General features: G+C 45.3%; 2 protein-coding genes across 2 annotated transcripts; one reads left to right on the forward strand and one right to left on the reverse strand.

Annotated features, from left to right (window-relative positions):
- Nucleotides 1-1,174: 1,174 nt before the first annotated feature.
- On the forward strand, nucleotides 1,175-12,619 carry INTS14 (integrator complex subunit 14). The gene is made up of 12 exons (XM_064157946.1): nucleotides 1,175-1,471; nucleotides 1,586-1,850; nucleotides 3,461-3,568; nucleotides 5,352-5,507; nucleotides 6,833-6,951; nucleotides 7,374-7,516; nucleotides 9,003-9,095; nucleotides 10,049-10,193; nucleotides 10,443-10,576; nucleotides 10,678-10,796; nucleotides 11,196-11,261; nucleotides 11,775-12,619. Exons 2-12 carry the CDS (start codon nucleotides 1,629-1,631, stop codon nucleotides 12,024-12,026), a joined length of 1,557 nt encoding a protein of 518 aa, XP_064014016.1. The 5' UTR covers nucleotides 1,175-1,471; nucleotides 1,586-1,628; the 3' UTR covers nucleotides 12,027-12,619.
- A 144-nt stretch (nucleotides 12,620-12,763) lies between these two features.
- HACD3 (3-hydroxyacyl-CoA dehydratase 3) lies at nucleotides 12,764-25,138 on the reverse strand. The gene is made up of 11 exons (XM_064157947.1): nucleotides 25,012-25,138; nucleotides 24,691-24,733; nucleotides 23,316-23,389; nucleotides 21,160-21,324; nucleotides 20,168-20,219; nucleotides 19,716-19,826; nucleotides 18,876-19,003; nucleotides 18,251-18,363; nucleotides 17,648-17,754; nucleotides 16,553-16,684; nucleotides 12,764-14,657 (listed from the first exon to the last, which is right to left on the reverse strand). The coding sequence occupies exons 1-11, from the start codon at nucleotides 25,096-25,098 to the stop codon at nucleotides 14,581-14,583; spliced, it is 1,089 nt and encodes a 362-aa protein (XP_064014017.1). The 5' UTR covers nucleotides 25,099-25,138; the 3' UTR covers nucleotides 12,764-14,580.
- Between the last annotated feature and the right edge of the window lie 531 nt (nucleotides 25,139-25,669).

The raw sequence follows: 25,669 nt of genomic DNA on the forward strand, positions 1-25,669 counted from the left end.
TGCTGTCTCCTGGGAAAACCTCTCAGCTCCTGTGCCACAACCACAGAGGCAAAGCGGCACTGTGGGGCCCATGCATAGTCCCTCAATGGCAGTTGGGGATGGTGTCAGCAACTCTTCTGTACCAAGTGGCACTGATACAGAGCAGCTCTACAACAGAAGACACGAAAACATTCCTGAACAAAGATTTCATGGTTATGAAAATTAAGTTAGTGGATTCATGCCTGGGCGTGGGTGGCCATTTGAGCAACCTGGTTTTAATGGAAGGTTTCCTTAGAATCATAGAATCAACCAGGTTGGAAGAGACCTCCAAGATCATCCAGTCCAACCTATCACCCAGCCCCATCCAGTCAACTAGACCATGGCACCAAGTGCCTCATCCAGTCTTTAAGGTGTCCCTGACTATGGCAGAGGAGTTGGAACTAGATGATCTTTAAGGCCCTTCCCAAACCAAACCATTCTATGAATCTATGAAAATAATGGTATGATCATTTTAAAGCAAACTGTTTTCCAAAAGGATGATTTTGCAGGGGTACATCCAAGCTTTGCAATGGAGGTTATTGAACCCTCATCCTTACTCCCACACTTAACAACACTGCGAGGAAAAGGAGGTTGTCTAGCCGGTTGGGATGCTTACGTTTAAGCATTGAAGTCTTAAATAGAAGGGAATCAGAGACTGGTTTGGGTTGGAAGAGACCTTTAAAGCTTATCTAGTCCAATCCCGCTGCAGTCAGCAGGGACATCTGCAACTAGAGCAGGTTGCTCAGAGCCTCCAAGCAACCTGACCTGAATGGCTCTTCCAGGGACGGGCATCTCCCACCTCTCTGGGCACAGCGTCTGGCCGCCCTCGGTGTAAAAGCAGTCTCCCTTCTCTCCAAATCTCCTTTTGCTTTAAACCCATTGCCCCTTGCCCTGCCACAACAAGGCACCGCTAAAAAGTCTGTCCCTAGCTCTCTGCTTTTGCCCCTTTAGGAACTGAAACTTTTTCACCATTCTGGCACCTAGCTGTGCCGCTGCCCCAAACGTGTGCAGTGTTACGGTCTTCTCCTGCTGTCACTGCCGCGGATGTTGCTGTCCCCGCTGCTTGGTGCGGGCCAGGCCGGGGCTGTGTGCGCCCGGCCCCTCCCCACCCCGGCCGCGGCGTGCCGGGGGAGCGCTTTCAGCGGCGGACGTATGGCGGCTCGGCGGGCGGGGAGTGCGTAACAGCATTTCCCTTCCTTCTCTCAGCCCGAAACGCACCGAGCAGCCCCCGGGAGAGGCCCCGCCGAGGAGGCAGGCTTGGAGGGACCGCCGGCTCCCTGCTGGGGGCTCTCCTGGGCCCTCGGAGTGCCAGTGCTGCTTCTGTGCCAGCCTCGGGGCCTAGCCCTGGCTGCGCTCGCGTTTGCGGGCCTTTGCGGGCAGCTGGGTGATGCTGCGTGGAGCTGCGGAGCAGATCCGTGGCCTTGATCCGTGCTAGAGTCCACATTTCCCCAGGGTAACTGTTGCTGTGCCTGCTGCACGGGGGGGCCGGTGTCAGAGGGTGAGATGTGCTGCTCTCTGACTGCTGCTTCGGTAACGATGTGTGGCTTTTTTCTACGCCTCCGTACAGGGGATCACCGTTCTGCGAGAGGGTAGCAGAGGAGCAGCTCATCATGCCGACGGTGGTGGTGATGGACGTGTCTCTCTCCATGACACGGCCGGTGTCAGTGGAGGGCTCCGAGGAGTACCAGAGGAAACACCTGGCAGTGCACGGCCTGACCATGCTGTTCGAGCACATGGCGACCAACTACAAGCTGGAGTTCACGGCCTTGGTGGTGTTCTCCTCGCTCTGGGAGCTGATGGTGCCCTTCACGAGAGATTACAACACGCTCCAGGTAGGAGGGAAGCACAAACACAGGAAGCTGCCAACGCTAAACAAGCAAACAAACAAACCTTGCCTGTTTCTAAATCACAGTGAAGCTGTGTGGTTTCATGCTGAGCACTCTTCAGCTGAGTGGTTTATTCATAGGTTAAGGACACGTGAAATCAATGCTTCTGAAATGTTTTTCTGCTTGACAAATAGTACCTTTGCAAGTAACCACTGGAGTGTGGCTAATTAGGTTAAAAGTGGAGACTGAGGAAAGGGCTGCCTGATGAAGCTCTTTAAGTGGCTCTCTGATGGTCATGGTTTTATCTCTAGTTGCCAGTTTGAAGGATTTTGAGTCAGGGTTGTGGAGTCTCTCTATCTCTGAAGGCATTCAAAACCTGCGTGGACATGATTTGCCATTGGAATGGGCTGCCCAGGGAGGTGGTGGAGGCACTGTCCCTGGAGGTGTTCAAGAAAAGCCTGGATGAGGCACTTAGTGCCATGGTCTGGTTGACTGGATAGGGCTGGGGGATAGGTTGGACTGGATGATCTTGGAGGTCTCTTCCAACCTGGTTGATTCTATGATTTGCTTCTAGGTGATCCTGCTTTAGCAAGGAGCTTTCACTGGATTTTCAGGGGCCCTTTCCAACCCTTACCATTCTGTAATTCTGTAATTTAGCAGAGAGAAGGTGATTTTAAGAGCATGTACCAGTTGAAATGGAGCGAAAATGAGAATGAGTGACTTTCTGCCTCATGAATGTGATGGGAGTTTGGGAGAGAATGGAAAGAAGGAAGTCCAAGAAGTTAATTTCACATGAATGCAATAAGACATTGAAAGTCTGTGAGTTCAGTAAAAATTGTGCCTCTGCACCTAGTTATTATATATAAAAGGGTTGTTACTTGAAAGGGTGAAGAGCTTGTCAAGTCCTGGAACAGGCTGCCCAGGTTTGTGTGTTGTGGGACACACAGATTTAAAAAAATACTTTGTGTTAACTTTGCATTTTAGCAGATGGATGCCAGTGCATTCTCTTTCAATTTTGCTCCTCAAATTCCATTTGAGAAACTTGTGAGAGCCAAGAACTCAGCCAAGCACTTCTCCCATATTAGTTTTGTTCGCGCCCTTGCAATTGATGATATGTTAAGTGCAGAGTTTTCATCATAAAGGCAAAAGCTGGTTTATGGGTGCAGAGGGATGTGGACATGAGTTTTTGATTTTGTCACTCTCTCTAGCAAAGACTTATTGTGAGGCAAGCTCCTTGTTTACTTTTTTGAATTTCTAAGCAGTTAAAACTGCTCTGACACGTGGGAGAATATTTTATAGACTAAAGCTTTCACATCAGACATTGCTTCAGTTTTTGACTTTACTGTTTCTTTGAGGCATGCAAAGGGTTTTTTTTAATCTGTAAGAGCTGTGTTTATAATTCCTTCAAAGTCAGCTGTGGTTGTCATCTCATGATATTGTTCATTATTTCTTTTATGTTACTTTTGATTTTATTTTTTTTAACTTTGCAGGTCATAGAAGACAACACATTACAAAGTAAACAAACTCATCTGCAACAGAACCACAGTGGATTACTTTTCTGTGTTTCCACACAGTGATATTTCACCCAGCAATGACAGTGGTGTTTGTTTTCACAGGAAGCCCTGAGTAACATGGATGATTATGACAAAACCTGTTTAGAGTCAGCACTCCTAGGAGTTTGCAATATTGTCCAGCAGGAATGGGGTGCAGCAATTCCATGTCAGGTATGACTGATTTCACTATTCTTAGCATCCAGTACGTTCTCAGTAATCCCTGGAGATGGAAATGTGGAAATGTAATTTGAAAACATTAAATACTCTCACATGTATTGGTGCTACAGGAAGACAAATAATTAATATTTGGACTGTATCTGGAATCTGAACAGAATACCTTTATTAAAATATTTAGCAGCAAAAATCCAGGCAGCTTCCTGTCCAGTGTGTATTACAATGGATTATGAAATCTGGCTCAAGAGTGCTGTTTTGCAGGTTTGGCTTTTGTTCTGGAAGCAGTCATCTGTTCCAAGAGCCTCAGTTGGTTTGGAAAGGGTATAGTCACACAGAGTAACCTTTCTCCACCAGCACCTGGTCTCTTCCAGGGCTTGTAACAGTTCCAGATCTCAAGCAAAAGCATGGGACTACTGCTGAGTGTGTTTTGACTTGTCTTCTTTCCCTCATGAGTCATGTGTGCATCTGCTCACACAACTCCATTCAGCCCTTGCAGCTCTTACCCTTCTGAATTTGCTTTGCCTCTTACACCAAAGTCTGCTCCTAGCCTTCATTTTTCTGATACTTCAGAGCCTGCTGGATTTTGGGTTAGGCTTGAAGTTCAGTAATTTTGCAGCTCAGTGAGCTGGGAAGATGTCTGCAACAGTATTCCTCCAGGAGAAAAGATAGAGGCTTACTGGTTAGGCAATGCTTCACAATCTAACGAGGATAAATGGTGCCTTGGGAAAGCAGACATCAAAGCAAAGAACTGAAGAGAAGTAAAAACCAAGCATAGATAGATCTCAACAATCTGGTCTTTCATTTGTGCCATGGCTTGTTTTACTGGAGTTTCAGGTGCTGGGCTGGTGAAAGGCAGTGGGGAATGGACTGTGTAGAATCTTGTAATAGTGAAAAATGTTACTGGGGAGCGACAGTTCAGGTGGCAACTGAGGAGACTGCCAAAGAGAGAGATTTGGGATGAAGAGAGAATACAAATCTGGCTTCAGCAGATATGTGCTGGATTTCAACCAGATTTGACAGTCCTTACCTCAGCCAAAAATAATGCCTGCTGTGTTGAAAGAAGAGCTGCTTTACTACTCTGGAAATGACTGGGTCTCAGCTGGCTGTGAAGTGTTTCATTATTCAGCATAACCTATCAGTGCAGCTTTCCACAAGCTTTCAGTTGCATGCTTGGACATGCAGCTGAATGGAAAAAAATGTGGACTTCTGCTGCAAAATGTGAACATGCTGCAGCTGTATTTGCTTGCAAAGAATTCTGGTGATTTATACTACATTTTATATGGCTCCTGTGGCTTGCAGGGGAAGTTGACTCACCCTCCAGACTCTGCAGAAGAAATGAGCTATGTCTTCTGTTTGAAAATCAACCCAAAGTCCTTGAGTCCAGCAGCAGCAGCAGGCTGCCTTTTTAGGTTGTATAATCACCGTTTTTCTGGCGTACACTTCAAAACGGCCAGGTTTATGCACACCATCATGTGTTTCTGTTTATGAAATACAAATTTTAGTGCAATTGCTTAATTGCAACAAAATGTACATACACCACAGACACGGTCTACATTGCAGTGGTTAAATCCTCAGCTTCTCATGTGTGTTGCTTTGTCTGGAGGTTTTACTCACACTCTTTCCCGAGCTCAGTGGAGGAAATCCCCATATGAGCTGGGATTATCTGTACAGAAGTGTATACCAGTAGGGAGGCTACTGAGATGTGTTGGTTTCTAGTTGCCCCCTACAGATAGAAGCTTGCCTTGTCTTGTAAATGCTGATCTGTCCTCTTTCACTCAAGGTTGTCCTTGTCACTGATGGCTGCTTGGGGATCGGCAGAGGCTCCCTACGGCACTCGCTGGCTACTCACAACCAGCGGAGCGAAAGCAACCGGTTTCCACTGCCCTTCCCGTTCCCATCCAAGCTCTATGTCATGTGCATGGCAAATCTCGAAGAGGTGATGTCTTTAACATGTACCTTCTCCTTTCTTGTCTTGGATAGTTGTTTTTCTCCCCTGAACTAATGATCAGGTCAGCACAAAACGTATTTTGAGGTTTTTGTGCTTAGTTTTAAGGTTTCGTTGATGTTCTGGTGGCTTAGTGTTACTTATTTAGGAAAATGTAACTGTAATACCCTTTTAAAAGTTTCTTATTGCACTATTATTGTCTATTACTATTAGTAGATAATAATAATTAGCAGTATCATAATCCTTATTACTCATGTTGGTTTCCCCCTGAGGGATATGGTATAATTTTGATTGTTTGTATTACTAACTTCATTTAATTGCACTGAAGGCTTTGGGGGGCTTTACCTAATCTACAATTAAATTCTTGAACAAATGAGTTCTGTTGCAAAGATGCTCAACACTTGAAACAACAACTGCTTTACATAGGAACGTGAATGAGCAAAACTCTAAAGTCTCCAAACCAACTTTGCTCAGCTTGGAAGGAAAGGTGACTTTTTTCTTTTCCTCGAGGCACCTTTGAAAATCTCTGTAGCTTTAAAAATCTCTGTATGTTTTTAAATCCCCACAGCAGTTTGAATGCTCTTGAACAAAAAACCATTTTAAAAGAAGCCTATATAGACTAAAGATTAGGTTTTATTAATAGCATTGCTTTTGACTCAACACCTATGTCCTTCTGTCCCTCACAGGAGGATTTTCTACTTAGGCATGCAATAGATATTTCAGCTTCAAGGTCTCTATCAAGGGTGATCCTCTTGATTAAGCTGAAGCATTGTTTACACATCAGAATAACTAGAAAAAAAATACAATAAATCTTCATTTACTGATAGATTTGGTTGCTTTCATAAGCATTCTCTAAGTATTTGAAAGAATTATATCTGCATTCCCTCCTAAAAATTACATTATCCTGAAGGAGCTGGAAACTTAACATTGCCAAGAACACGTTAGAGAAGTTAAGGCATTCCTGTGCTCTTGAAGAGTGAGAGCTGCTGGGATTTCAGGTTGCTTGAATGTGGTTTCAAAGCAGAGCCTAACATGATAAAGCAGTGTACAGGGAGTTAGACTGGATGGGTCCTTCCAACTTGAGATGTTCTATGAGGACTTGTCACTAAGCCAGGTGTGGCATCTGGTCTCGTAAATGCAACACAAGGAGCACATTTCCTGGGAGACCAAGAATATTCATTTATTCAGAGAGGAGTGGGATAACAAAAGCCATGATAGCATCCAGTCAGATGATTTTTATTGTGGTCTTTATTTTCTATTAATAAAAGAAGAGTGTAAAATGAAAACAGAAATATTCCACTCCAATTTTTATTCAGCTTCAAAGTACAGACTCCTTGGACTGTCTGGAGCGGCTGATAGATTTAAACAATGGGGAAGGACAAATTTTCACCATTGATGGACCCCTTTGCCTGAAGAATGTGCAGTCAATGTTTGGGTAAGTAGCCTTGTAGATAATACACCTTTGTGTGAGTGTTTCCACTTTGTGTCTGTAAAGGCAGACAAACACAGTAAGAAATCTGATGATGTGAAATGTTGTCGTTAGCCTTTCTTTTCCTTTTTGTTCATGATGATGTATTTTCCTCATGACCTTCACTGGTCAAGATCAATATTAATTTTAATGATTATGTAACCAAATCATAGCATGATTGGCAGAGAGAAGACACCAGTTTGCATAGGAATTGCTCATTTGCCATCACTGTGAAAATGTGTTGTTTTGTAATTTAAGCAATTTTTAAACTATTGAATTAATTGTAATTGTATAAACTAAAGTTTTGGGAGCTGTTAGTGTGTTTTAGACAATCCCTTCTCGTTTCTTATGTCTTATATTTTCTTTAATAATAACTGATTGTGTCCTAGAAAGCTAATAGACCTGGCTTATACACCATTCCATGCTGTTCTCAAGTGTGGACACTTAACATCTGATGTGCAAGTGTTTCCCAGACCAGAACCTTTCGTTATAGATGAAGAAATTGACCCCATTCCTAAAGTAATTAATACAGGTAACAAATCTTCAATGGCTTTTTTACTTCAATCCATTTGAATTCCAGCTTTTCATTACCACTTGTTACACTGTATAGTTACTGTTTCATCCACTTTTTCTCTGTGTCATTTTTGGCATAGATTGCAGCAGGGGATGAGAACGTGGTCCTGTTTCAGCCATGTGTACTTGGTAAAGGGCTGGAGGAGGATAGAGGCACTTTGAAACCTCAGGGTGTAAATTTGTAGGGGGAAAGACTGGATAGCAGGTACAGGATGCTTTCCATGAATACTCCCATAAGATTCATATGGGATTGGAGAAAGGGCTGTATTTGGTGTTAGAATTGCCTTTATCAGATAGACTCTGTCAGGTTAGAGAAACTGGCATCTTTCTGGAGGTTTCTTTAAGGAACCCTCTAGTAGCAGAGTTGAGAAGAATTGATGAGGCAGCACTAGAAAAGACTGAGATTTATGAAATCAATTTTAATTCTGCCATATGCATATGGACCTGTGTCCATAGCTGGAGCACAACATGTGTCACTGTGCTTCATGCAGAATAGAGTTTACAGAGAAGATACTTTCTACATCTCTGCCAGCACACAGCTGGCCAAAGGCTCATCTTAAACCCCACACCAAAACGTTCACATGGAAACATGAACCCACCTCTTGCAGCCAAGAGGTGGGGAGAAAATTGGACAAGGCTGAGCTTGGAGGACATGGCTGACTCAGTCATTTACCACCAAATGCCAAAGCTCTTGTGAGATGGGTAGCTTCAGGGGTGACTGTAAGCAAACTAGATTCAGGTTAGATGTAAGGAGGAAATTCTTCACCATGAGAATCGTGAAATTGTGGAACAAGTTGCCCAGAGATGTGGTGGAGGCCCCATCCCTGGAGACATGCAAGGTCAAACCTGATGGGGCCCTGAGCAACCTGATCTGGTTGATGTCCCTGCTTACTGCAGGGGGTGTTGGACAAGGTGACCTTTGAGTGTCCCTTCCAACCCAGTGCAATCTGTGGGTTTGTGGTGGAGCTGCATTTAAACTTCCAGTAAGTATACACAACTCAAGAACCACAACTCAGTCTTTCTAGCCTTGGGAACATGCCCCACTGGGACTCAACCTCCTAGAGAGCTGATAGGAGTTCTGTGATGTCAGTTCAGTTCAAAACTAGTAAATTTGGTTTACTCTTTTGTTTTTTCTCTTTCTGAATCTGTAAAATGGAAATGGTTTGGATGCAGTGTAAAAAACTATGTGCACAATTCTGTGTTTGTGTAGCAGCACAGATCATGTGCAGCATGTGTGTCATGAAAGTTACATTCTCATCTTAAAAGTGCTGTGGTTATTACATATGAATATCTCTATCTTAATAGAACTTAAGACACCTTGGTCAAGGTTGGGGCTCTTGTGCTCCTTCTAGTCACTGCTGCATGAAACACCGTGGTGTAAGAAGTTACATTGACCATGTTTAAGCTGTTTCAGAATCTGACTTAAACCTGTGGTCTCCCCACAGATCTAGAAATTGTTGGGTTTGTGGATATAGCTGACATTTCTAGCCCTCCTGTCCTGTCCAGACACTTGGTACTGCCCATTGCACTTAACAGAGGTGAGCAAGTTTTGTCTCTTCTAGCAAAAACTGCTTTAAGCTTCACTTGGAATGTCTGTAGTAGTTTAGAATGTGTGTGGTGGTTTAGACTAGAAGGCAGGCTTTGTTTTATCAAAATGCCAGGTGTTTCTAAGGACATATTTGTGTGGTTATGTTAAAATTAAGACCTTGAACATATGCCCTTTCTTTTTTGAATACTGTATTCTTCAGAAAGTTAATAGGTTAGAAGTTAGTAACAGTCTTTATAGCATCATTACTAGTAGAACATGCTGAAAATAGTTATGGACTGTGGAATATGTGATGCAACAGTGCATCAGCCTATGGTAAGAAGAACTTCCCCTTTCCTTTGCCTTGGAGTAAAGAGAAAGTCAGATTTCTCCTGGTGAAGAATGAAAGCTCGAGGCAGGCTTTCACCTCTGTATTAAACACTCTTGTCTTGCTAGGCCTTTCATCATAGAAAATACCATCTGCTCAAACAGCTGTATTCCAGCTGCTGAAATATAGTAAGTTTCTCATAATGACCACAGATTGCATAGGAGAGGAGATCTTGGTCTAGTATGAGGTATCCCTGTCCATGGCAGGGGGGTTGGAACTGGGTGATCTTTGAGGTCACTTTCAACCCTGACATTTCTGTGATCTTTAAATTCAGGCTGCTTTTGGTTCAGAAGCAGACATGTATTTCTTTCAAGACTCTTGGTGTTGTTTCCTTTCACTTGCAGTTTTATTTCAAAGCGGTTTTATTTGCAGTTTTTGGTAACTCTGTTTTGTGAGTAGGATGAGGCAGAGTATTTATATAACATGATAGTGCCACAGGGCCCAGACAGTTCATCTAGCAGCTGTTCTTGTACAGAAGTATTCATTAACTCTTCCATGGCAGAAAATACTTGTCATGGAACCAGGGTGTTTGAATTTATCCTTATGTTGTCTCTTTGTTTGCTTTTATTCTTCCCCAGAAGGTGATGAGGTGGGACCTGGGATCACAGATGACACTGAAGATGAGAATTCAGCTAACCAGATTGCTGGGAAAATCCCCAACTTCTGTGTTTTGTTACATGGCAGCCTGAAAGTGGAAGGCATGGTGGCTGTCGTCCAGTTGGGGTATGGAGCTGGATGTCTGCCTGAAAATTCTTACTCTGCTCTTCTGTGCTTTATTTATAAATGATGCTTATTTAGATCTGTATTCTATACCAGAACTCTACACTGCTAGACAAAGCTGTGGGTTTGTAATGGTGGATCTGCCTCTGCCGCTGTAAATTGCACTGAGCCTCTATACAGTGGGAGGGAGGCAAATTCTAGGTGAAGAGTGGTGGAAAATTTTCATCTGTGGGAATTTGCTCTTTTCAATAGGCCAGAGTGGTATGGAATGCTCTATTCACAAGCTGACAGCAAGAAGAAGTCAAACCTCATGATGTCACTCTTTGAGCCTGGTCCTGAGCCCCTTCCATGGCTAGGGAAGATGGCACAGCTTGGACCCATTTCAGGTACTGGCCACACTCACTTAATTCCTCCACATTGTGTTGTGTGGGTGACCTTGGCCAAATCTCAGCTGTTAAACTCTGTTCATTTTCTTTTTTTCTCTCAGATGCCAAAGAAAATCCATATGGAGAGGATGACAACAAAAGTCCTTTCCCCTTGCAACCCAAGAACAAACGCAGTTACGCACAGAACGTTACCGTGTGGATTAAACCAAGTGGCCTCCAGGTAATGATACAGGGTTTGGACCTGATGCTTTGATGATCAGCAGCCACCTTAGCAGCAAAGTGGAGCCTGTGCACGTCTTAGACGTCTGTTTAATGCAATTGCTTTATTGCTTTTCTTTCATTTATATAAATGCTGCCTCTTTACAGTGCCATGATGAAAATGCAATCAGAAAGCACAGCATGTTTAACGAAAGCTGAATCTTCGGTGTAGCATCTGGCCTACTTTATTGGATTGAGTATAATTACCATTTATGCTGCAGCCTTTGTGAGCTGCAGTCTTGTCAATGATCAGAATAATTTATCAAGTGAATGAGGATTTTTTTTCCTGCAGCTTCCCCAGCAATTGGGGGAAGATTTTATTTGCAGTTGCCAAGATTTTATTTGTTTTTCTTCTCGGCAGACAGATGTACAGAAGATCTTGAGGAATGCAAGGAAGCTTCCTGAAAAAACTCAAACCTTCTATAAAGTGAGTAACATTCCATTTCAGGATGGCCTGTGTGTGATCCATAGTGGTCCTAGGGCATTTGAGAGGGGAACACACACTGTTTGTGTCAGTGGTGTGGTCTGTGCAGGCTTGGAGGGCTTCTCAAACCCCTAAGTGGTTCTGTAATGAAAGGGACATCCAGGGTCTGTTTTACTGACTAGTTATGGTGAGACAAGGGAGTCTGGTTTCTCTGCCACCATGTTCTCTTAGGAGAGTGGCAAATAAGATGCAGAGTTGTGGTGCTGAGGAAGATGATTTAGCACCAGCTTTGGTAGAGTTAGATAATGGCTAGACTTGATCTTAAAGGTCTTTTCCAACATCTAGTTCCAATGCCCCTGCCATGGGCAGGGACACCTTCCACCTGCAGCAGCTGTACCGATCACTCAGCTTCCTGTCCTTGAAGTGGATGAGCTTGCCTTTAAAAAACAAAGAAACAGAGCTGTTGCCTGAAGGCTTATGTTGACTTTAAAAGGTATTTTTTTCCCCTCTTCCCAGGAACTTAATCGGTTACGGAAGGCAGCTCTGGCCTTGGGCTTCTTGGACCTCCTGAAAGGCGTAGCAGACATGCTGGAGAGGGAGTGCACCCTGCTTCCTGACACGGCTCATCCTGACGCAGCCTTCCAGCTCACACACGCTGCTCAGCAGCTCAAAGTGGCAAGTACTGGAGCATCAGAATATGCTGCCTATGATCAGAACATTGCTCCACTGCAGACAGACTTTTCCAGTAGCAGCACTGAAAGAATGTGAAGTCTCCATTTTCAGAGCTGCTGTAGATGAAGACTCCACTGGTTTCAATTTTTGTGTCCTGTTTACTTTCTGAGGCCTGTTTAATTACTACTGGGAGAACTTCCTCTCGAAATGGGGTCCCTTACCTGCCTCAGAGCCCTCCAAATAAATGTGGCTGGTTTTTGGTGGCTTTAGTTAGGCCTGGAAACTGGGAAGTCACTTACTGTGTTGGATGGTGGATGGAAGTTACTTGGTGCATATGAGGAGACAGAAAAAGCCATCACGGGCACCACGCTGCTCCTGGCTTTTGGCCTTCTCAAAATGCAGTCACTACATACCTGATCTCACTGGTAAAAGGATCTTAAAAGGCAGCTATTATCCTTCATAGCCTGACTTGACTAGTCCAAAGAACACCTGCAAGTCACTGTGCAAGATCAGACACACAGCTCACTCCACTGTGTTGTCACTGATTTTCTGCCCAGCAAAAACCAGTCTGTACTGTCCCAATGAGTTATCACTTGCATTGCAGTGCTTATGCTTGTGAAAGTAGACTACTCTGGTCAGACATGGGTTTTATTTGTGTAATATTAATAAAGAGTAATTCTTCATTTTAAGTTGGATTTGTTCCATTTTCATAGCAACTGGGCGAGGTGGCCTAGAACTGACCTGGTGACAGCTTAGCTCCCAGCTGCTTATCACAAGAGTTAAATTACAGAACTTGTTAGAGAAAAAACCAAGTCACTGAACTAAAGCCAAAATTGGATGTAAATCTTTATTAATAGAAACACATTCTTTCTGAAGGACTAAAATTCAGTAGTATTAAGATCCATGACAGCTTGCACTAGGTACCACAATTTCACTGAGAAATACAATGTATGAATACATATGGATTTCATAACAGAAGTTCAAATACCCAGTGAAGAAATTAAAGTATGAAAGTGATCCTTGCTGTTCCATTCCAACATAGGTACAGTGTGTGCTAAGTGAAGTATCATGTGTGTAAATAATGCTCAGCTCTCCTGAGTAAAGCTGCACTCTCCTTTGAGTGGGAGTCCCAGGTATCACTACCGAGAGGTTGCATCATACCTCTCGTTGGCAGAAGAGAGTTTGTGAAATGCAACTTGGAGCTTGTACTAGTTCCTTGTAACATTCTTTCCTTTACAGTACAATCACAGGGTCCATGTCACAGTAAGCTGTTTGGTTTTTTATAAGTAGAAAACAACTTGCTGAGGATTCATATTGTTTTACAGTAGAAAAAGATAAATAGTAGCATGGCACTAAGCTAATCTCAACTTCAGTGCCTGTTGCAGATTACTGGCATTGCAGTGCCCTGGGGGCAGTAGCAGTTGTGAAGCAAGTCCTTCAAAACCACAATACAGTTTGGAGCAAACCTTTAGTATGTTTTCTAAAGTGCTGTAAGTAGGCCACAGGGATCACAAATTAACTATAGGAGGCTAGGTGTAGAGAAGGGCATGTGGAAATTTAGGCATCTGAAACAGGTGACTGAAACATCTCTGCAGGTGAGAGAGTAGATGGCCTGGAATGTGGGGCAAGCTTCTTTTTTGTTGTTGTTATTTAAAGCAAGCACAGAGGAAAAATCTCTCTTCAAAAACCGTGAGGAATCTCACTTACTGAGATTTGATAAAGGAGACCTGAATTGCCTCACTGCTCCATTCCACAAAGTATATACACCAGCTTCCCAGCTGCAGCCCTAAGCCTCAGGAGAAAAGCAATCTTCACTGCCTTTCTGAAGCTACAGCCCAGCTAGGAATGATCAGAGCAGCCCTGTTCACCCCTGACAGTTCCACCTTTTCCCTCTGCGTGGGTGGGACGGAGTTCTACTGGGTTTGTTCGTGTGCTAGGAGAAAGCTGGTACCTGTCCTTGTTCTGTTTCAGTGCTTGCATCACCCATCAGGAAAGTGTTTCTGACCCAGAGTGGCAGCTTCCCTTCCCTAATGCCTGGCTCAGGATGTGTTGCTACAGGAATGCTAGGATCCACACAGCACTCCTATGCTCTTAAGGCTAAACTAGAAACAGACTAAATTGGTAGCATTGAAGTCAGCATTAGCTACTTCCAGCTCTAATTCTGCAGCAGCAGTATGCTGCAAAAAAGGGCTTACTCCAACCATCAATAAGCACCCAAACACTGCTTGCAGTGCTCTCAGACTGTGCTCCTCCTGCCATCAAGATGCACCCTAGGAACAGCTAATAATATATCCCGACATCAGAAGCCCTATCTGCATGCAATATTGAAAGAGCAAATACCCAATTAAAAGATAAACACTATTTCTAGGTAGTGCTGCTCCACTGCTCAGAAGCATATTATATGCAGATAATAGGATTTCTAATTTGGTAGCTGACAGGATACAAGTCTAAATGTCCAGTGGTAAATGCCATGCATAGGTGATTGGAAGGGAAGGAAACACAGGCTGTGGGAATGTTAACTGAACTCACTAGGAAATCATGAAATCAAGTGTGATCAACTGATTTTACAAAATTCTTTACATTGCAATAAGAATTAGAGGCTTATCTTGTCATTGGGAGAAGTTGGATAAGAAAGCATTGCAGTCCTCCTTTACTTCATCTTTCTCTTCTTTGGTCCAAGGTGCTGTTTCCTTTGCTTGTAAAGATGACGGAAGTTTACAAATACCCCTGAAAAAGAAGAGTTTAGATAGGACATCACTGCATCCAAGCACAGGTACAGGCTGGGCAGGGAGTGGCTTGAGTGCAGTGCTGAGAAGGACTTGGGGGTGTGAGGTGACAAAAAACATGAGCCAGTGGTGTGCTGTTGCATCCCAATAGGCAACCATGTGCTGGGCTGCATCAAAAGATGTGTGGCCTGCAGGAGGAGGGAGGTGATTCTGCCCCTCTGCTCTCATGAGACCCCACCTGGAGCACTGTGTCCAGTTCTGGTGCCCCCACCACATGAAGAACACTGAACTGCTGGAGCAGACCCAGAGGAGGCCAAAAGGTTGATCAAAGGGCTGAAGCCTAGCTCCTGAGAGAGCTGAGGCTGTTCAGCCCAGAAAAGGCTCCAGGGAGATCGTACAGTGGCCTTCCAGTACCTGCAGGGGGCCTATGAGAAAGCTGGGAAAGGACTTTTTACAAGGGCTTGCAGTTATAGGACAAGGGGCAATGGCTGCAAGATTTATTCTGGAGATTAGAAATTCTTGGCAGTGAAGGTGGTGAGACACTGGAACAGGTTGCCATAGGAGGTTGTGGATGTCCCCTTCCTGGAGGGGGGGCCCTGTCTGGACAAGACCTTGAGCGATCTGGTCTAGCAGAAGGTGTCCTTGACCATGGTGGAGGGCCTGGAACCCCTCCAACCCAAACTATTTTGTGATTCTATGGTCTTTTTAATACTAGATGGCTATACTGAATTTAAACCCCCAAAAAACCACCACACAATGATTTAATGGGGAGTGTAGCACTGAAAGGTAACACAAATGTTTTCTTGCTGAGTGATGCAAGAGCTGCTGCAGGCTGTTTGGTTGTTTGTCACTTTAAGAAGCTGCAACACTGACTGTGCAAAGCTAGGAAAGGACCCAACAGGTATTTCAAGAGTGAAACTGGATCAGAGGTGTCCTTTAAGGAATGTCTGTGAAAAGAAGAAATCTGCTCCAAGGCCAGTTTAACGTCCTAGTTGTTCAACTCTGTGTTGTGGAGACCCAAACAAACTGGTGTGCACAGTACAAAGTCAACTTAGGCTTAAAAATGTAACACCAGAAATCAAATGCATATCAAGCACCACTCCTCTTTAAATACACTGCTATTTAAAAAGCCTTAATAATGCCCATTAATGTGGCATTAATGACAACAGATTATTTAGTCCGGAGGAGATTGAGGGGAAATCTCAGTGCTCCCCACAACTACCTGAAATGAGGTTGGAGAGAGGTGGGACCTGGTCTCTTCTCCCTAATATCACATGATAGAATGAGATAAAAATGGCCTGAAATTGTGCCAAGGGAGGTTTAGGTTGAGTCTAAGGAAAAATTGGAGTGGTCAGGCATTGGAACAAGCTGCCCAGGGAGGTGGTAGACACCCTGGAGGTATACAGGGACATGCACATTGGGACATGGTTTAATGGCCATGGTGGTGTTAGGTCAATGGTTGGACTCAATGATCTTAGAGATTCTTTCCAAGAGAAGCAACTCTGTGATCCTACAAAGCAGTTTAGTTAAGCATTGCTTTAATTTGAAATGAGATGCAGACTTCCACTAACTCATTTCAAAGCTCACACACCAGGTGAAACTCAGTATTCTGAAGTTACATGCTAAAATCATTCTTTTAACCCAAGTGATCAGCAAACAATGCTAACTTGTTACCAAAACCTCCTCCTTGAGGGGGTTAACCAGTGCTAATTGTAGGTGTGTGCCCTTCCCACTAGTTTACATCAAAAGGAACAAGGATAATGCTTACTCTCAATCAATTTCATATTGCTATGATCCCCAAGATTGTAGGAATTTAATTTTCCTTTGAAAATAGACTTGTTCAGAGGAAATTTGCCTTTTTACATCAACAGTGAAAAATACAATTCAGTATCTTACCTAAAAACAAGGCTATAAGGTATAGTTGAAGCAAAAATGAAAACTGGATTGTGACATTCAGTGGATTTGGCAATCCCAGGCTAAATTTCCCTGTTTCACTGAAGATTGGAATGGACTGAACGATAGCGACGGCTGAAAGCAGAAGACCACCATCATTAGCAAACAGAAAACATACAATTGCCCACTCCACACCAACTTTTTCAGGATATTCCTTTCTCATTTGCTAACTGTCATTAGTTCTATCAGTTTTGAAGCTGTTTTTTGAAACGTGCAGCAGGATGGGGAGCAGCTGGATGAGGCAGCTCTGCTATGAAAACTCTAATCACAGTCAACTCACCTGGTGAGACACTTTTCTCCCACACAACTGAAGCCTGCAGACCTCATGCCAGCAGCATTTACTGTGCAGAAATATCCACAGGCATAATCCTCTATGTGCTTGGTGTTGGGCATTGCCCAGGTGTACTCCTGGCTCACAGAAACACGTTCTGACAGGTACAATTACACCACATTGCTTACAGATAGAAGCTGAGTGGTGATATGCTTCTTAAATAAATGCCTATTAAAAATAATCCAGACCTGCTGACAGAAGAATGCAGTGTAAACCCTCCCAGATGGGTACAGCAAGACTAAGGAGCCTGTTGCTTCCACACAGCACTCCCTGTCCAAGCAGAAGAGGAGCAGAGCCCTGTGTGGCAAGCATCATGCCCATCTCAGAACAGGCTATACTGCTTTCAGAGGAAGAATGAGCCCCTGCCTGTCTTGTGCCATAAGACACCATCAGGATTTCTAAGCTGATGTGAACCCAAGCTCATCTGACCAAGCCACATCCAGCAGATGAAAACAAATACTCTGCTTTGGATCAGCAGGAGGTGAGCATGTTCTTGTGCAATTTGTTCATGTAACCTTTTGCCTTCACTTCCCTCTCCATTGCCCAAAAGAAAGCCTTCTTCTCACATCACAGTGAAAAAAATACTTGATTTCATAAGACAAAAAATTCTTACATTTGGTTCAACTCAAAGCAAAGGTGTACTTAGCTTACTCTATTTGAGTTATTTGCCAAGCCTTAAATTATTTATTAAACTTCTTTGGACATACCTTCTGATAAGCCTCCTAAGGGGTAGAGAGGGATCCAGGCAGTGTAACGGAGCCAGGTTAGTGGCTTCCATTCAATACCAATGCATGACAGCATGTAATATGGATACCTAAAGTGGGAGAAGAAGCAGGCACTGTTTAAAATGGAAGCTACTACTAGAATTAGTCTTTATAGTCAACATAATTCCCAAATGACACAAGAGTATTCAAAAGCTTGTTCCTGCAGATCATGATGGGACACAAATGGATGACTATAACTGCTTGGCTTGCCTAATGAGCCTTTTAAAATACTTCTGAAAGATAAATGGAGCATTTCCACTCAAGAATGGAAATTCAAAGCAACACAGCCCTCAAGGGAAAAAGGAACAGGTTTCCCTAAGATCAGGGCAGGATTGATTCCACATTGTAGCCCTGTCCCAGCTTTTAGCAGATGGAGCAAGCTAGGAAGGCTGTGACAGTCTGTGACTAAAGCAGTATTACCCTCTGGAGCCAACACAGTAGTGTCACTCTTCCAAAAGATACAAAGATCAAAATCTTCTTTCAAGAGTTCTTAGGGAACAACCTCATTGTTCTGTACACACCTGCTAGAAGAAAAATCCCACAAACCTGAACAGCTCGATGATACTCCAGAAATAAAATATGAAGAACACCACAGGTTTGCTCTGCATTTCTTCTAAGGTTCCAAGGATAACAAACAAAACAAAGTTTCTTCCAAATAACTGTTTTAAGAAAAACAAATTGAGGAACAGTCACACAAAAAGAAAGAGCAAGTCCTTGCTGTCAGAAACACATAGGGTTACCTACTCTTCACATAGTCTGAGCACATCATGAGCTCTGCAGCTGAGCTGTGACATGCTTCTTACGAGCTCACATTTTGTGCTGGTTTTAGGTGCAAACCAAGAGAATTCATCTTAAATCACCTATCCGCATTTTCATGCACAACCACTATAACTAGGATGAAAAAGGGCACTGGATCCAAATGAAAAAAAACCACTTACCTTTTGGCAGCTGCATCTTGGTTTTGCTGTCCTGACCTATCTCACCTAGGAGATCAGAGAAGACAGCCTGGCACAGCTAAGACTGGGAAGCACAGATTCCTGCCTCTTGAATAATACATTTTCTAGTGAAAGTACCAGTGAGGTTGCATCACTATTTTAGGAGTGTCAATGCTTGCATAAACCAGATTTGCTTTAAACATGGGGAAGCAAGGAGAAAAATCTTAAAACATTACCTGCAGTACAGCAGGTACCAGCGGTGATTTGACTAGTCCTATTAGTGAATTCATGACCTCCATTAATGCCAGGGTCTGACAGAAGTACATCATGTCAGCAATAGTGTGAAATGTGTCATAGAAGGAATCTGTAAGACACAGGAAACCATTTTAGGGAACAAATTAATTTCCCTAGTGCAGCAGCATAGCTTTTGAGAACAGGATTCTAGTTGCTTTTGGGAAGAAAAATCGGCAATTACGCACAATTATGTAACCTTGTTACAGGCCTTATCTTGAAGTCACAGCAGTTAGGCCAGAAGCACTGCTCAAGTGCTCCATTTCACACACACAAGGATCAAGAGCTATTTCTGTAATTACTTCACACAAAAAGGATTGTGCTCTACCTCAACAGAATGAATCACTCTTGCTCTAAGACCAGAATATTCTGCCCAGCTCACACCACCACCACAGCAAGGTATTCTGCTCCATCTAATTGACTGAGAAATCGTTTTGGTAGAGTGCAAGTAGCACTCATCAGAATACAGTCTAGTGGAGGGTGTCCTTGCCAATGCCAAGGAGGCTGCAACTAGATGATCTTCAAGGTCCCTTCTAACCCAAACTGCTCTATGAATCTATAAATATACAGTTGTGATTTACAAGAGGACAGTATTTTCCTGTCTTTGACACTGGGACAGCTTTTGAGAGGGTTCTGTTGTGCACTTCAGTGATGCATTTAACTTTCTTTCCTAAATAACTCTTCTTTTAGAAGTCGCTGTTTAGGAAGCATTAAAAATAGCACTAAAAAGCCCCCAAAACACCACTCCACCCCACCATGTAAACAACATAGTGCTTATTACTTGCCTTTTCCTAAGATGAAGAGTCGTACTGTCATGTTCACAAAAATCCAAGAGAATCCCAAAAACTGTACAAGGTTATACATGACCAAGTATCCCTTTTTCAGGTGTTTGAAAGCTAGAATCAGGAACAAACACAGCAGGTGAGCAGAGCGCAGTGGTAACCCTGCTGCAAAAAGCAGAGCTGCAAACCAGGCTTTCTGTGAGAATAAATCTCACATGGACAAGGGACACTATTGATTGACAGGCTTGCTGTGTGCACTGGGGATGCAGTCAGATTTAAACTGCTTGGAAGCTGCAGTTCATTTTTATTACATTTCTCAGTAGCTCCCAATACAAAGATCCCCCCCTCCAAGATGTGCTAAGCCAGTCAAAAATTGGCTTGAGGTTGACACACAGAGCAAGTGACAGCAAGTTTCTAAAGGCCACCTTACACAGCACAGAGGTACAGTTACTTACGGTCTTTTGGGACTCTGGATTCTATTTTCATTTTGTTAATCTTTTCTTCTTCCTTAAGATGAAGGATAAGGTTTTAAAGACTGTTACTGTAATTAGCAAGTGATTTGTTAACTATACTACTGCAAAGCTAGCGGGTTTAAAACTCAGCTAAGCAGCCAGTTGCTAGAGGGTTTACATTTTTCACCTGCATAAAACAGTACATTCATCATCCAGTAATTATGGTACAGTAAAAGCTAGAGGGTGTTAACTAGTTATCTTGTCTGCTCTATGCATTTTATCCTAATCATTAGATGCTTTTGCTGAAAAAGCCTGCTGTTTTCTGTGTTATTTCTCAGTTATTACTGTTTCTAAGAGCTGTTGTTCCTTTAAAACATTTTATGACCCACCAATGACCTCAAGGGAACTGAGAATATGCAGCACAGGCTCTCTGCCTGCCCTTCACCGCTGCTTTCGGGCAGGCTTCTGGCATAACACTGGCCCTTTCTCCTCCTGCTCAGCTCAGTGGCTCTGGGGGGAAATAGGGCAGCACTTGTTGTAAAGCAGATTTTCAGAAATGTGCTCTGTTAAGCCTTTTCCAAGACTTGCTTTCACCTCCCTGCTGCAGTATAGGCACTGCAGCTTACCAGATGGTGAAAATGCACCATCAGGGCCAGCCCAGGGACTCAGGGAAGATCCTTGGAAATCCCTCCTTCCCAGACAACAGTGCATGGGACTGACATCTCTGGCCTTTGTACAGCACATTGATATGGTCCTCATATGGATGAGACACAGGGCTGTGAAGCTGCCAGAAGTGTGCCTATGTCTGAACTCCTGCTCACACTCTGAACAGTTTAACCACTTCTCCATGTACATTTCATTTTGTGCAAACCAGCAACAATCATCAGCACACCAGACAACTCCAGGCGAATGAAGAACTCAAGTGCAAGCACAGGAGAGCAGCTACCTCTGCCTCGTAGCTATCAGCACAAGCCACACGTGCCCACTGGACTGACCTTCTCCCTCAGTTCCATTTCGGCATCCGATTCATCTAACCAGCGGTCGAAGTCAGGAGCAAGGAAGAGCGGACGCTTCTCTTGCTTGGTGAGTCTCTCCCACCAGCTGCTCTCTTTTTTCTGCACAGTGATGTTCAGCTGCCTTTGAGTCACTCTGCATACAGGCTGAGGGTAGGCACAGGAGCACACATCAGCAGTAAGTCCAAAGAAACAAACTCTTGAAACTGAATCAAAAGCCAAGCTCTCCTTACCAAGGAGCCAAAGATGGATGGCTGCAGCACAAGTATGTGAGCAAAGGGCAGCCCAGTTCAGATAGCAGCCCTAATGACTGTACAGCTGGATAAGCAGCTTGAAATCCTGCCCATACTAGACAGCACCACTGCATCCCACCACAGACATCTATAGCACAAACCTCCGTGCTGGCCTTCCGAAGCTGAATCCATGATTTTGGATTTTGACCTTCTTGTGTTTAGTACTGTGAGCCACCAACTTCCTCTAGCCAGTGGTAAGAATCACACTGCCATCAGCCACAAGTACATGTCTAAAACAAAGCACCCTGTGTGACATCTGCTACAGCAAGGTAAAGACCTAACAGCCTTAGGAAACACTAGAGACAACAGCGAGCTAGTGAGACCTGATGGTGTGATCACTGTCACCCTACGAGGTCTCTCTACTACAGCCACACTTCATAATGGCAGCCCAGAAGCCCTCGATCCTTACAGCTCACAGGATTGTGACACTGGATGCCCACTCTTACTACCACCTTCGCACCCTAAGCCTAGTCCAGGGTGCCCTGCATGGAATTGTCTCTCAAACCAGCTGAAACTGATGCAGAAGAGCCACGGGCTATGTTCTTAACTAAGCACATCACACTAGCACTGCTCTGTCAAGGCTGTCTGGATCCTCCTAGAACATTTAAAGGCTGTAGCTGTAATTTACAGCTACCAACACCTGGTCCTTGCCTGTCAGAGGCTCCATCTCCCACTGGTGGCTAGCCTGGCACCAGCAATAAGCACTCATGGTACACATCAAAGCTGAAGGAGAAAATCCACAACTACAATACTTTCTGGTCTCAACCATCTGCAATTACAGATTTCAAAGCCTGCTCCCCTCCAGTCCTTCCACAGTGATTCCATCACTAGACTTTTAGAAGGAGGCTGCTCTGCAGAGGCAAGGATTTGCTTTCCCAGCCCTGGCTCCCAGCACAGCCTGTGTCTGCCAGCACTGAGGACAAGCACAGGTGGTGGTGGGCACCTCTCCCCACATCATGGACCAGACAACCACTGCCTTACAGACCAGATGACAAGCTGGTGACCACATGCAGGAATTAAGAGATGTTCACTGTTTGTCAGCACCTGGTAGAAACCACCTAAGAAACCTGCCTGCTGAGAGACCCTAAAAATTCACCCTTTGGTGAGGACAATCCCTGCTGAAGCAGCAGAGGTGAACAGCAGCTCCCAGTCTAACTGCAGCCATCCCTCCAACAGGCAGCCAGGAGTAAGCAGCACAAATCCTGCACTTGGAGCAGAGCCTAGAGTTCTCCTTTGTCCGTAACAACTTTGAGAAGTACAGACAGACTTTACAGCCACCTATGAGTGACGCAAAGAGGCTGCTCTTCCAGCCAAACTCTATCTTATCAGACTGCAACAACAATTACAAGATACTTACAACAGGAGCCACAGCATATCAGTACTGAGAGCCCAGGAAATCTAAACAAGCATGATTCTCATGACTTTATTTTATCAGCCTGCAAAAGAAGCCAGGAAACCTTACACTGAAACTTCACAGCACAGTGTTCCCCTGCTCCCCAATCAAGACTGCACCAGACAATGCACTGCCAGATTCTCTCATAATTTTGCTGCCTTAATCCTTAAAAAAATATACAAGTACTGTTTAACAACTGACACATGCAAGGCCTTGTTTCTATTAAGGCTGACCCACAGAAGCACTAGCTCCAGTGAGGTGATTTGCATTGAGGCAGGATGGTGGCTGAGCACTCGTAGTGAGGACTGAGACAGCTTTTAGTTTGCATCAATTCCAGAGTCACCAGGAAAATCCAAACACCATATTGTGAGCTTTAGGTGTAGCCATTCTCCTTTCAAGGTTTTCCCAAACTACTTACTCTTTACAAGAATTAGAAAAGTAAAAATGCTTACTTTAGGCTCTACTGGTTCTAGGAACTCGATCTCAAATTCGTAGATGTTGTCCCCTTTGGCACCATGACCCTGAGCTGAAAGACAAGAACGATCAGTCAGTGTGAAGGTCCCAGCCAGTTCCACACATCCCACCTGCCAAGGCCATGTTACACGCGGAAAAATCCAGTGGTTATTTACAGTCCTTCCTGCTGCCCTGCTGGGAGGCAAGAGGAAACCAGACCACAGCAGGGAAGACACACACAGCCCAAAGTGCTGCTCACAGGTGCAGTCACTGGAGTCAGGAGCTGAAGTGCTGCAACCTCACACAATACTGGAAAAGGCTCCTTGCTTCAGGGATGACACTGTAGGAGAATCTCTAAAGAGGTGCCCCAGAGTCTGCTCACAGATAACTCGAATCCAGCTGATAATTCCTAGCTTTTGGAGGATCCAGCCCGTGCATCAATAAGCAAACAACCGAAGAGTCTGGTCTCTGGTGGATCTGTAGGAGCACTATATGGAGAGTCCCCTCCCAGCAGCCAGAGGGCTGCTCATCAATCATTTCCACAATCTCTCATTTCCACATACAGTTGGATGAAGCCTTGAGTGACCTGTTCTAGTGGGAGGTGTCCCTGCCTATGGCAGGGGGTTGAAACTGAATGATCTTTGAGGTCACTTCCAACCTAAACCATTCTATGGTCTTGTCCCCAGAAGAGCTCCAGAAAACCTGCATGCTGAGTATAATTTCCACCTTTCCAAGCTGTAAAGTGATCCAGCAGTGAACATGATGCACAACACCACCCTATCAAATGGCCCTAGCTGTGGCTCACCAGGGTGGTGGCATTTCCTAGACAATGCTTACAGAAAAGCACCAAATAAACGAGAAAACCCAACTAAAACCAGCTACAGCATATCCCAAACACTATCCCTGGGCCAGCTAAGCAGTGTGAGTTCCATGTGCTGCAAGGTGCAGCTGCCTGGCTGAGACAAACCCAGCTTCTAGGGAGAGACCTGTTTTACCTTTCAAATCACTCAGCGGCAGAGGTGTGATAATGGAGTCTTTGTGAAAGGGAAGAGTGCTTCAAGTTATCTCCAGGGTTGAGGTGAACACCAACGACACAGGGAAATGTCACTGATATTTAAATGTAGTTTCTATCTTACTTAGATAAGAAACCACCTGCTCTTGCGACCAGCACTGGCACACAACGTTTTGTATGTGGGTGTGTGTCAGGACACATCCCTGCATGCCCAGCACCAAGGGCAGCGATAGGGACCAACACCTCAGGCTCTCCTCTGAGGACCCCGCACGCCGGGGCAGGCCAGGCTCCACTAGCAGCCCCCTGGAGCTGCCGTGTCTTAGCAGGAGCCTCCTCTGCAGGCCGGAGGCCACTACCCTTACCTCTGAAGTGCAGCACGTTGTCGGTGATGGAGATGTCCGGGTGCTGCAGAGGGAGAAGAAGCGTCAGGCGGCGGCGGCGCCTTACGCCCCCACACCGGGGAAACGCGGGGCCTCGACGACCCCAGGTTCCCCCGCGCACAACGCCTCCCCTCCCCGGTGCAATCCCTCCACACGGCGCTGACGTTAACCCTCCCAGCCCAGCGCGCAAGCCCGGCGGGGTCCGCGGATGGGTGGTCCGGTGCAGGGGGTGCCGGGGCCGCCCGCTCCCGCGGTGCCGGTGTCCGCGCCCCGGTGCCGGTGTCTGTGCCCCCGCCCCGGTACCTGCACGTCGCTCAGCTCCACGCGCAGGTACAGCTCGCGGTGCCGCTGCGCCCAGTGCACGTGCGGCCGCAGGCTCGGGCCCGCCATGGCGCGCGCCCCGCCGCGTCCCGGGCGGCAGGGGGCTCCCGCGCGCCTGCGCACTGCGGGGGGGGGGGGGGTGCGCGGATCCCTCCGCGCCTGCGCACTGCGGGGGGGTGCGCGGAGCCCTTCGCGCCTGCGCACTGCAGGGGGGGTGCGCCGAGCCCTTCGCGCCTGCGCGCCGCTCCCTCAGCCCTCACGGGTGGGCCGTTGGTACTGCTCCACGGCCCTCAAGGGGTGAGCTCTGGGTACTGCGCTTGCGTACGGCCCACAGAGGCGCCCCGGGCGGTTCGATGTGGTTTGCTGCTGGCGCTTCAGTTTCCCCTTCGGCCCCTGGGGTTGTTGTGTGTTCCCTCCAGGCCGTGCACAGCCGCTTCTGCGCCCTCCTGTCACTGTATAAGGCAGCTGTACACCCCAGAGATGCCTCCTGTGTTGGTCGCGATGGCAGTGACGCCGGTACTTCGTGAGGACTGTGACACCTTCCAGGCGTCGTTGAGTTTCAGGCTACTTTTGAGTTTTCTCTCAAGTGGGACATGAGAACTGAAGTGTGCTCTAGCCATGTAGCCCACAGGGTGATGGT

The sequence above is a fragment of the Pogoniulus pusillus genome, chromosome 17 (assembly GCF_015220805.1).
Source record: "Pogoniulus pusillus isolate bPogPus1 chromosome 17, bPogPus1.pri, whole genome shotgun sequence".
NCBI classification, from domain to species: Eukaryota; Metazoa; Chordata; class Aves; order Piciformes; family Lybiidae; genus Pogoniulus; species Pogoniulus pusillus.

Bases quoted from the DNA above. Each gene is read 5' to 3' on its own strand.
- INTS14 (XM_064157946.1), top strand. From the start codon at position 1,629: ATGCCGACGGTGGTGGTGATGGACGTGTCTCTCTCCATGACACGGCCG. The intron at 3,569-5,351 runs GTATGACTGATT...CTTTCACTCAAG, and splicing joins GTGCAGCAATTCCATGTCAG to GTTGTCCTTGTCACTGATGG. The intron at 10,194-10,442 runs GTATGGAGCTGG...TCTTTTCAATAG, and splicing joins GTGGCTGTCGTCCAGTTGGG to GCCAGAGTGGTATGGAATGC.
- HACD3 (XM_064157947.1), bottom strand. From the start codon at position 25,098: ATGGCGGGCCCGAGCCTGCGGCCGCACGTGCACTGGGCGCAGCGGCAC. The intron at 19,827-20,167 runs GTAAGTAACTGT...TCCTGATTCTAG, and splicing joins ATCCAGAGTCCCAAAAGACC to CTTTCAAACACCTGAAAAAG. The intron at 19,004-19,715 runs GCAAGTAATAAG...TGTGTCTTACAG, and splicing joins ACTCTTCATCTTAGGAAAAG to ATTCCTTCTATGACACATTT.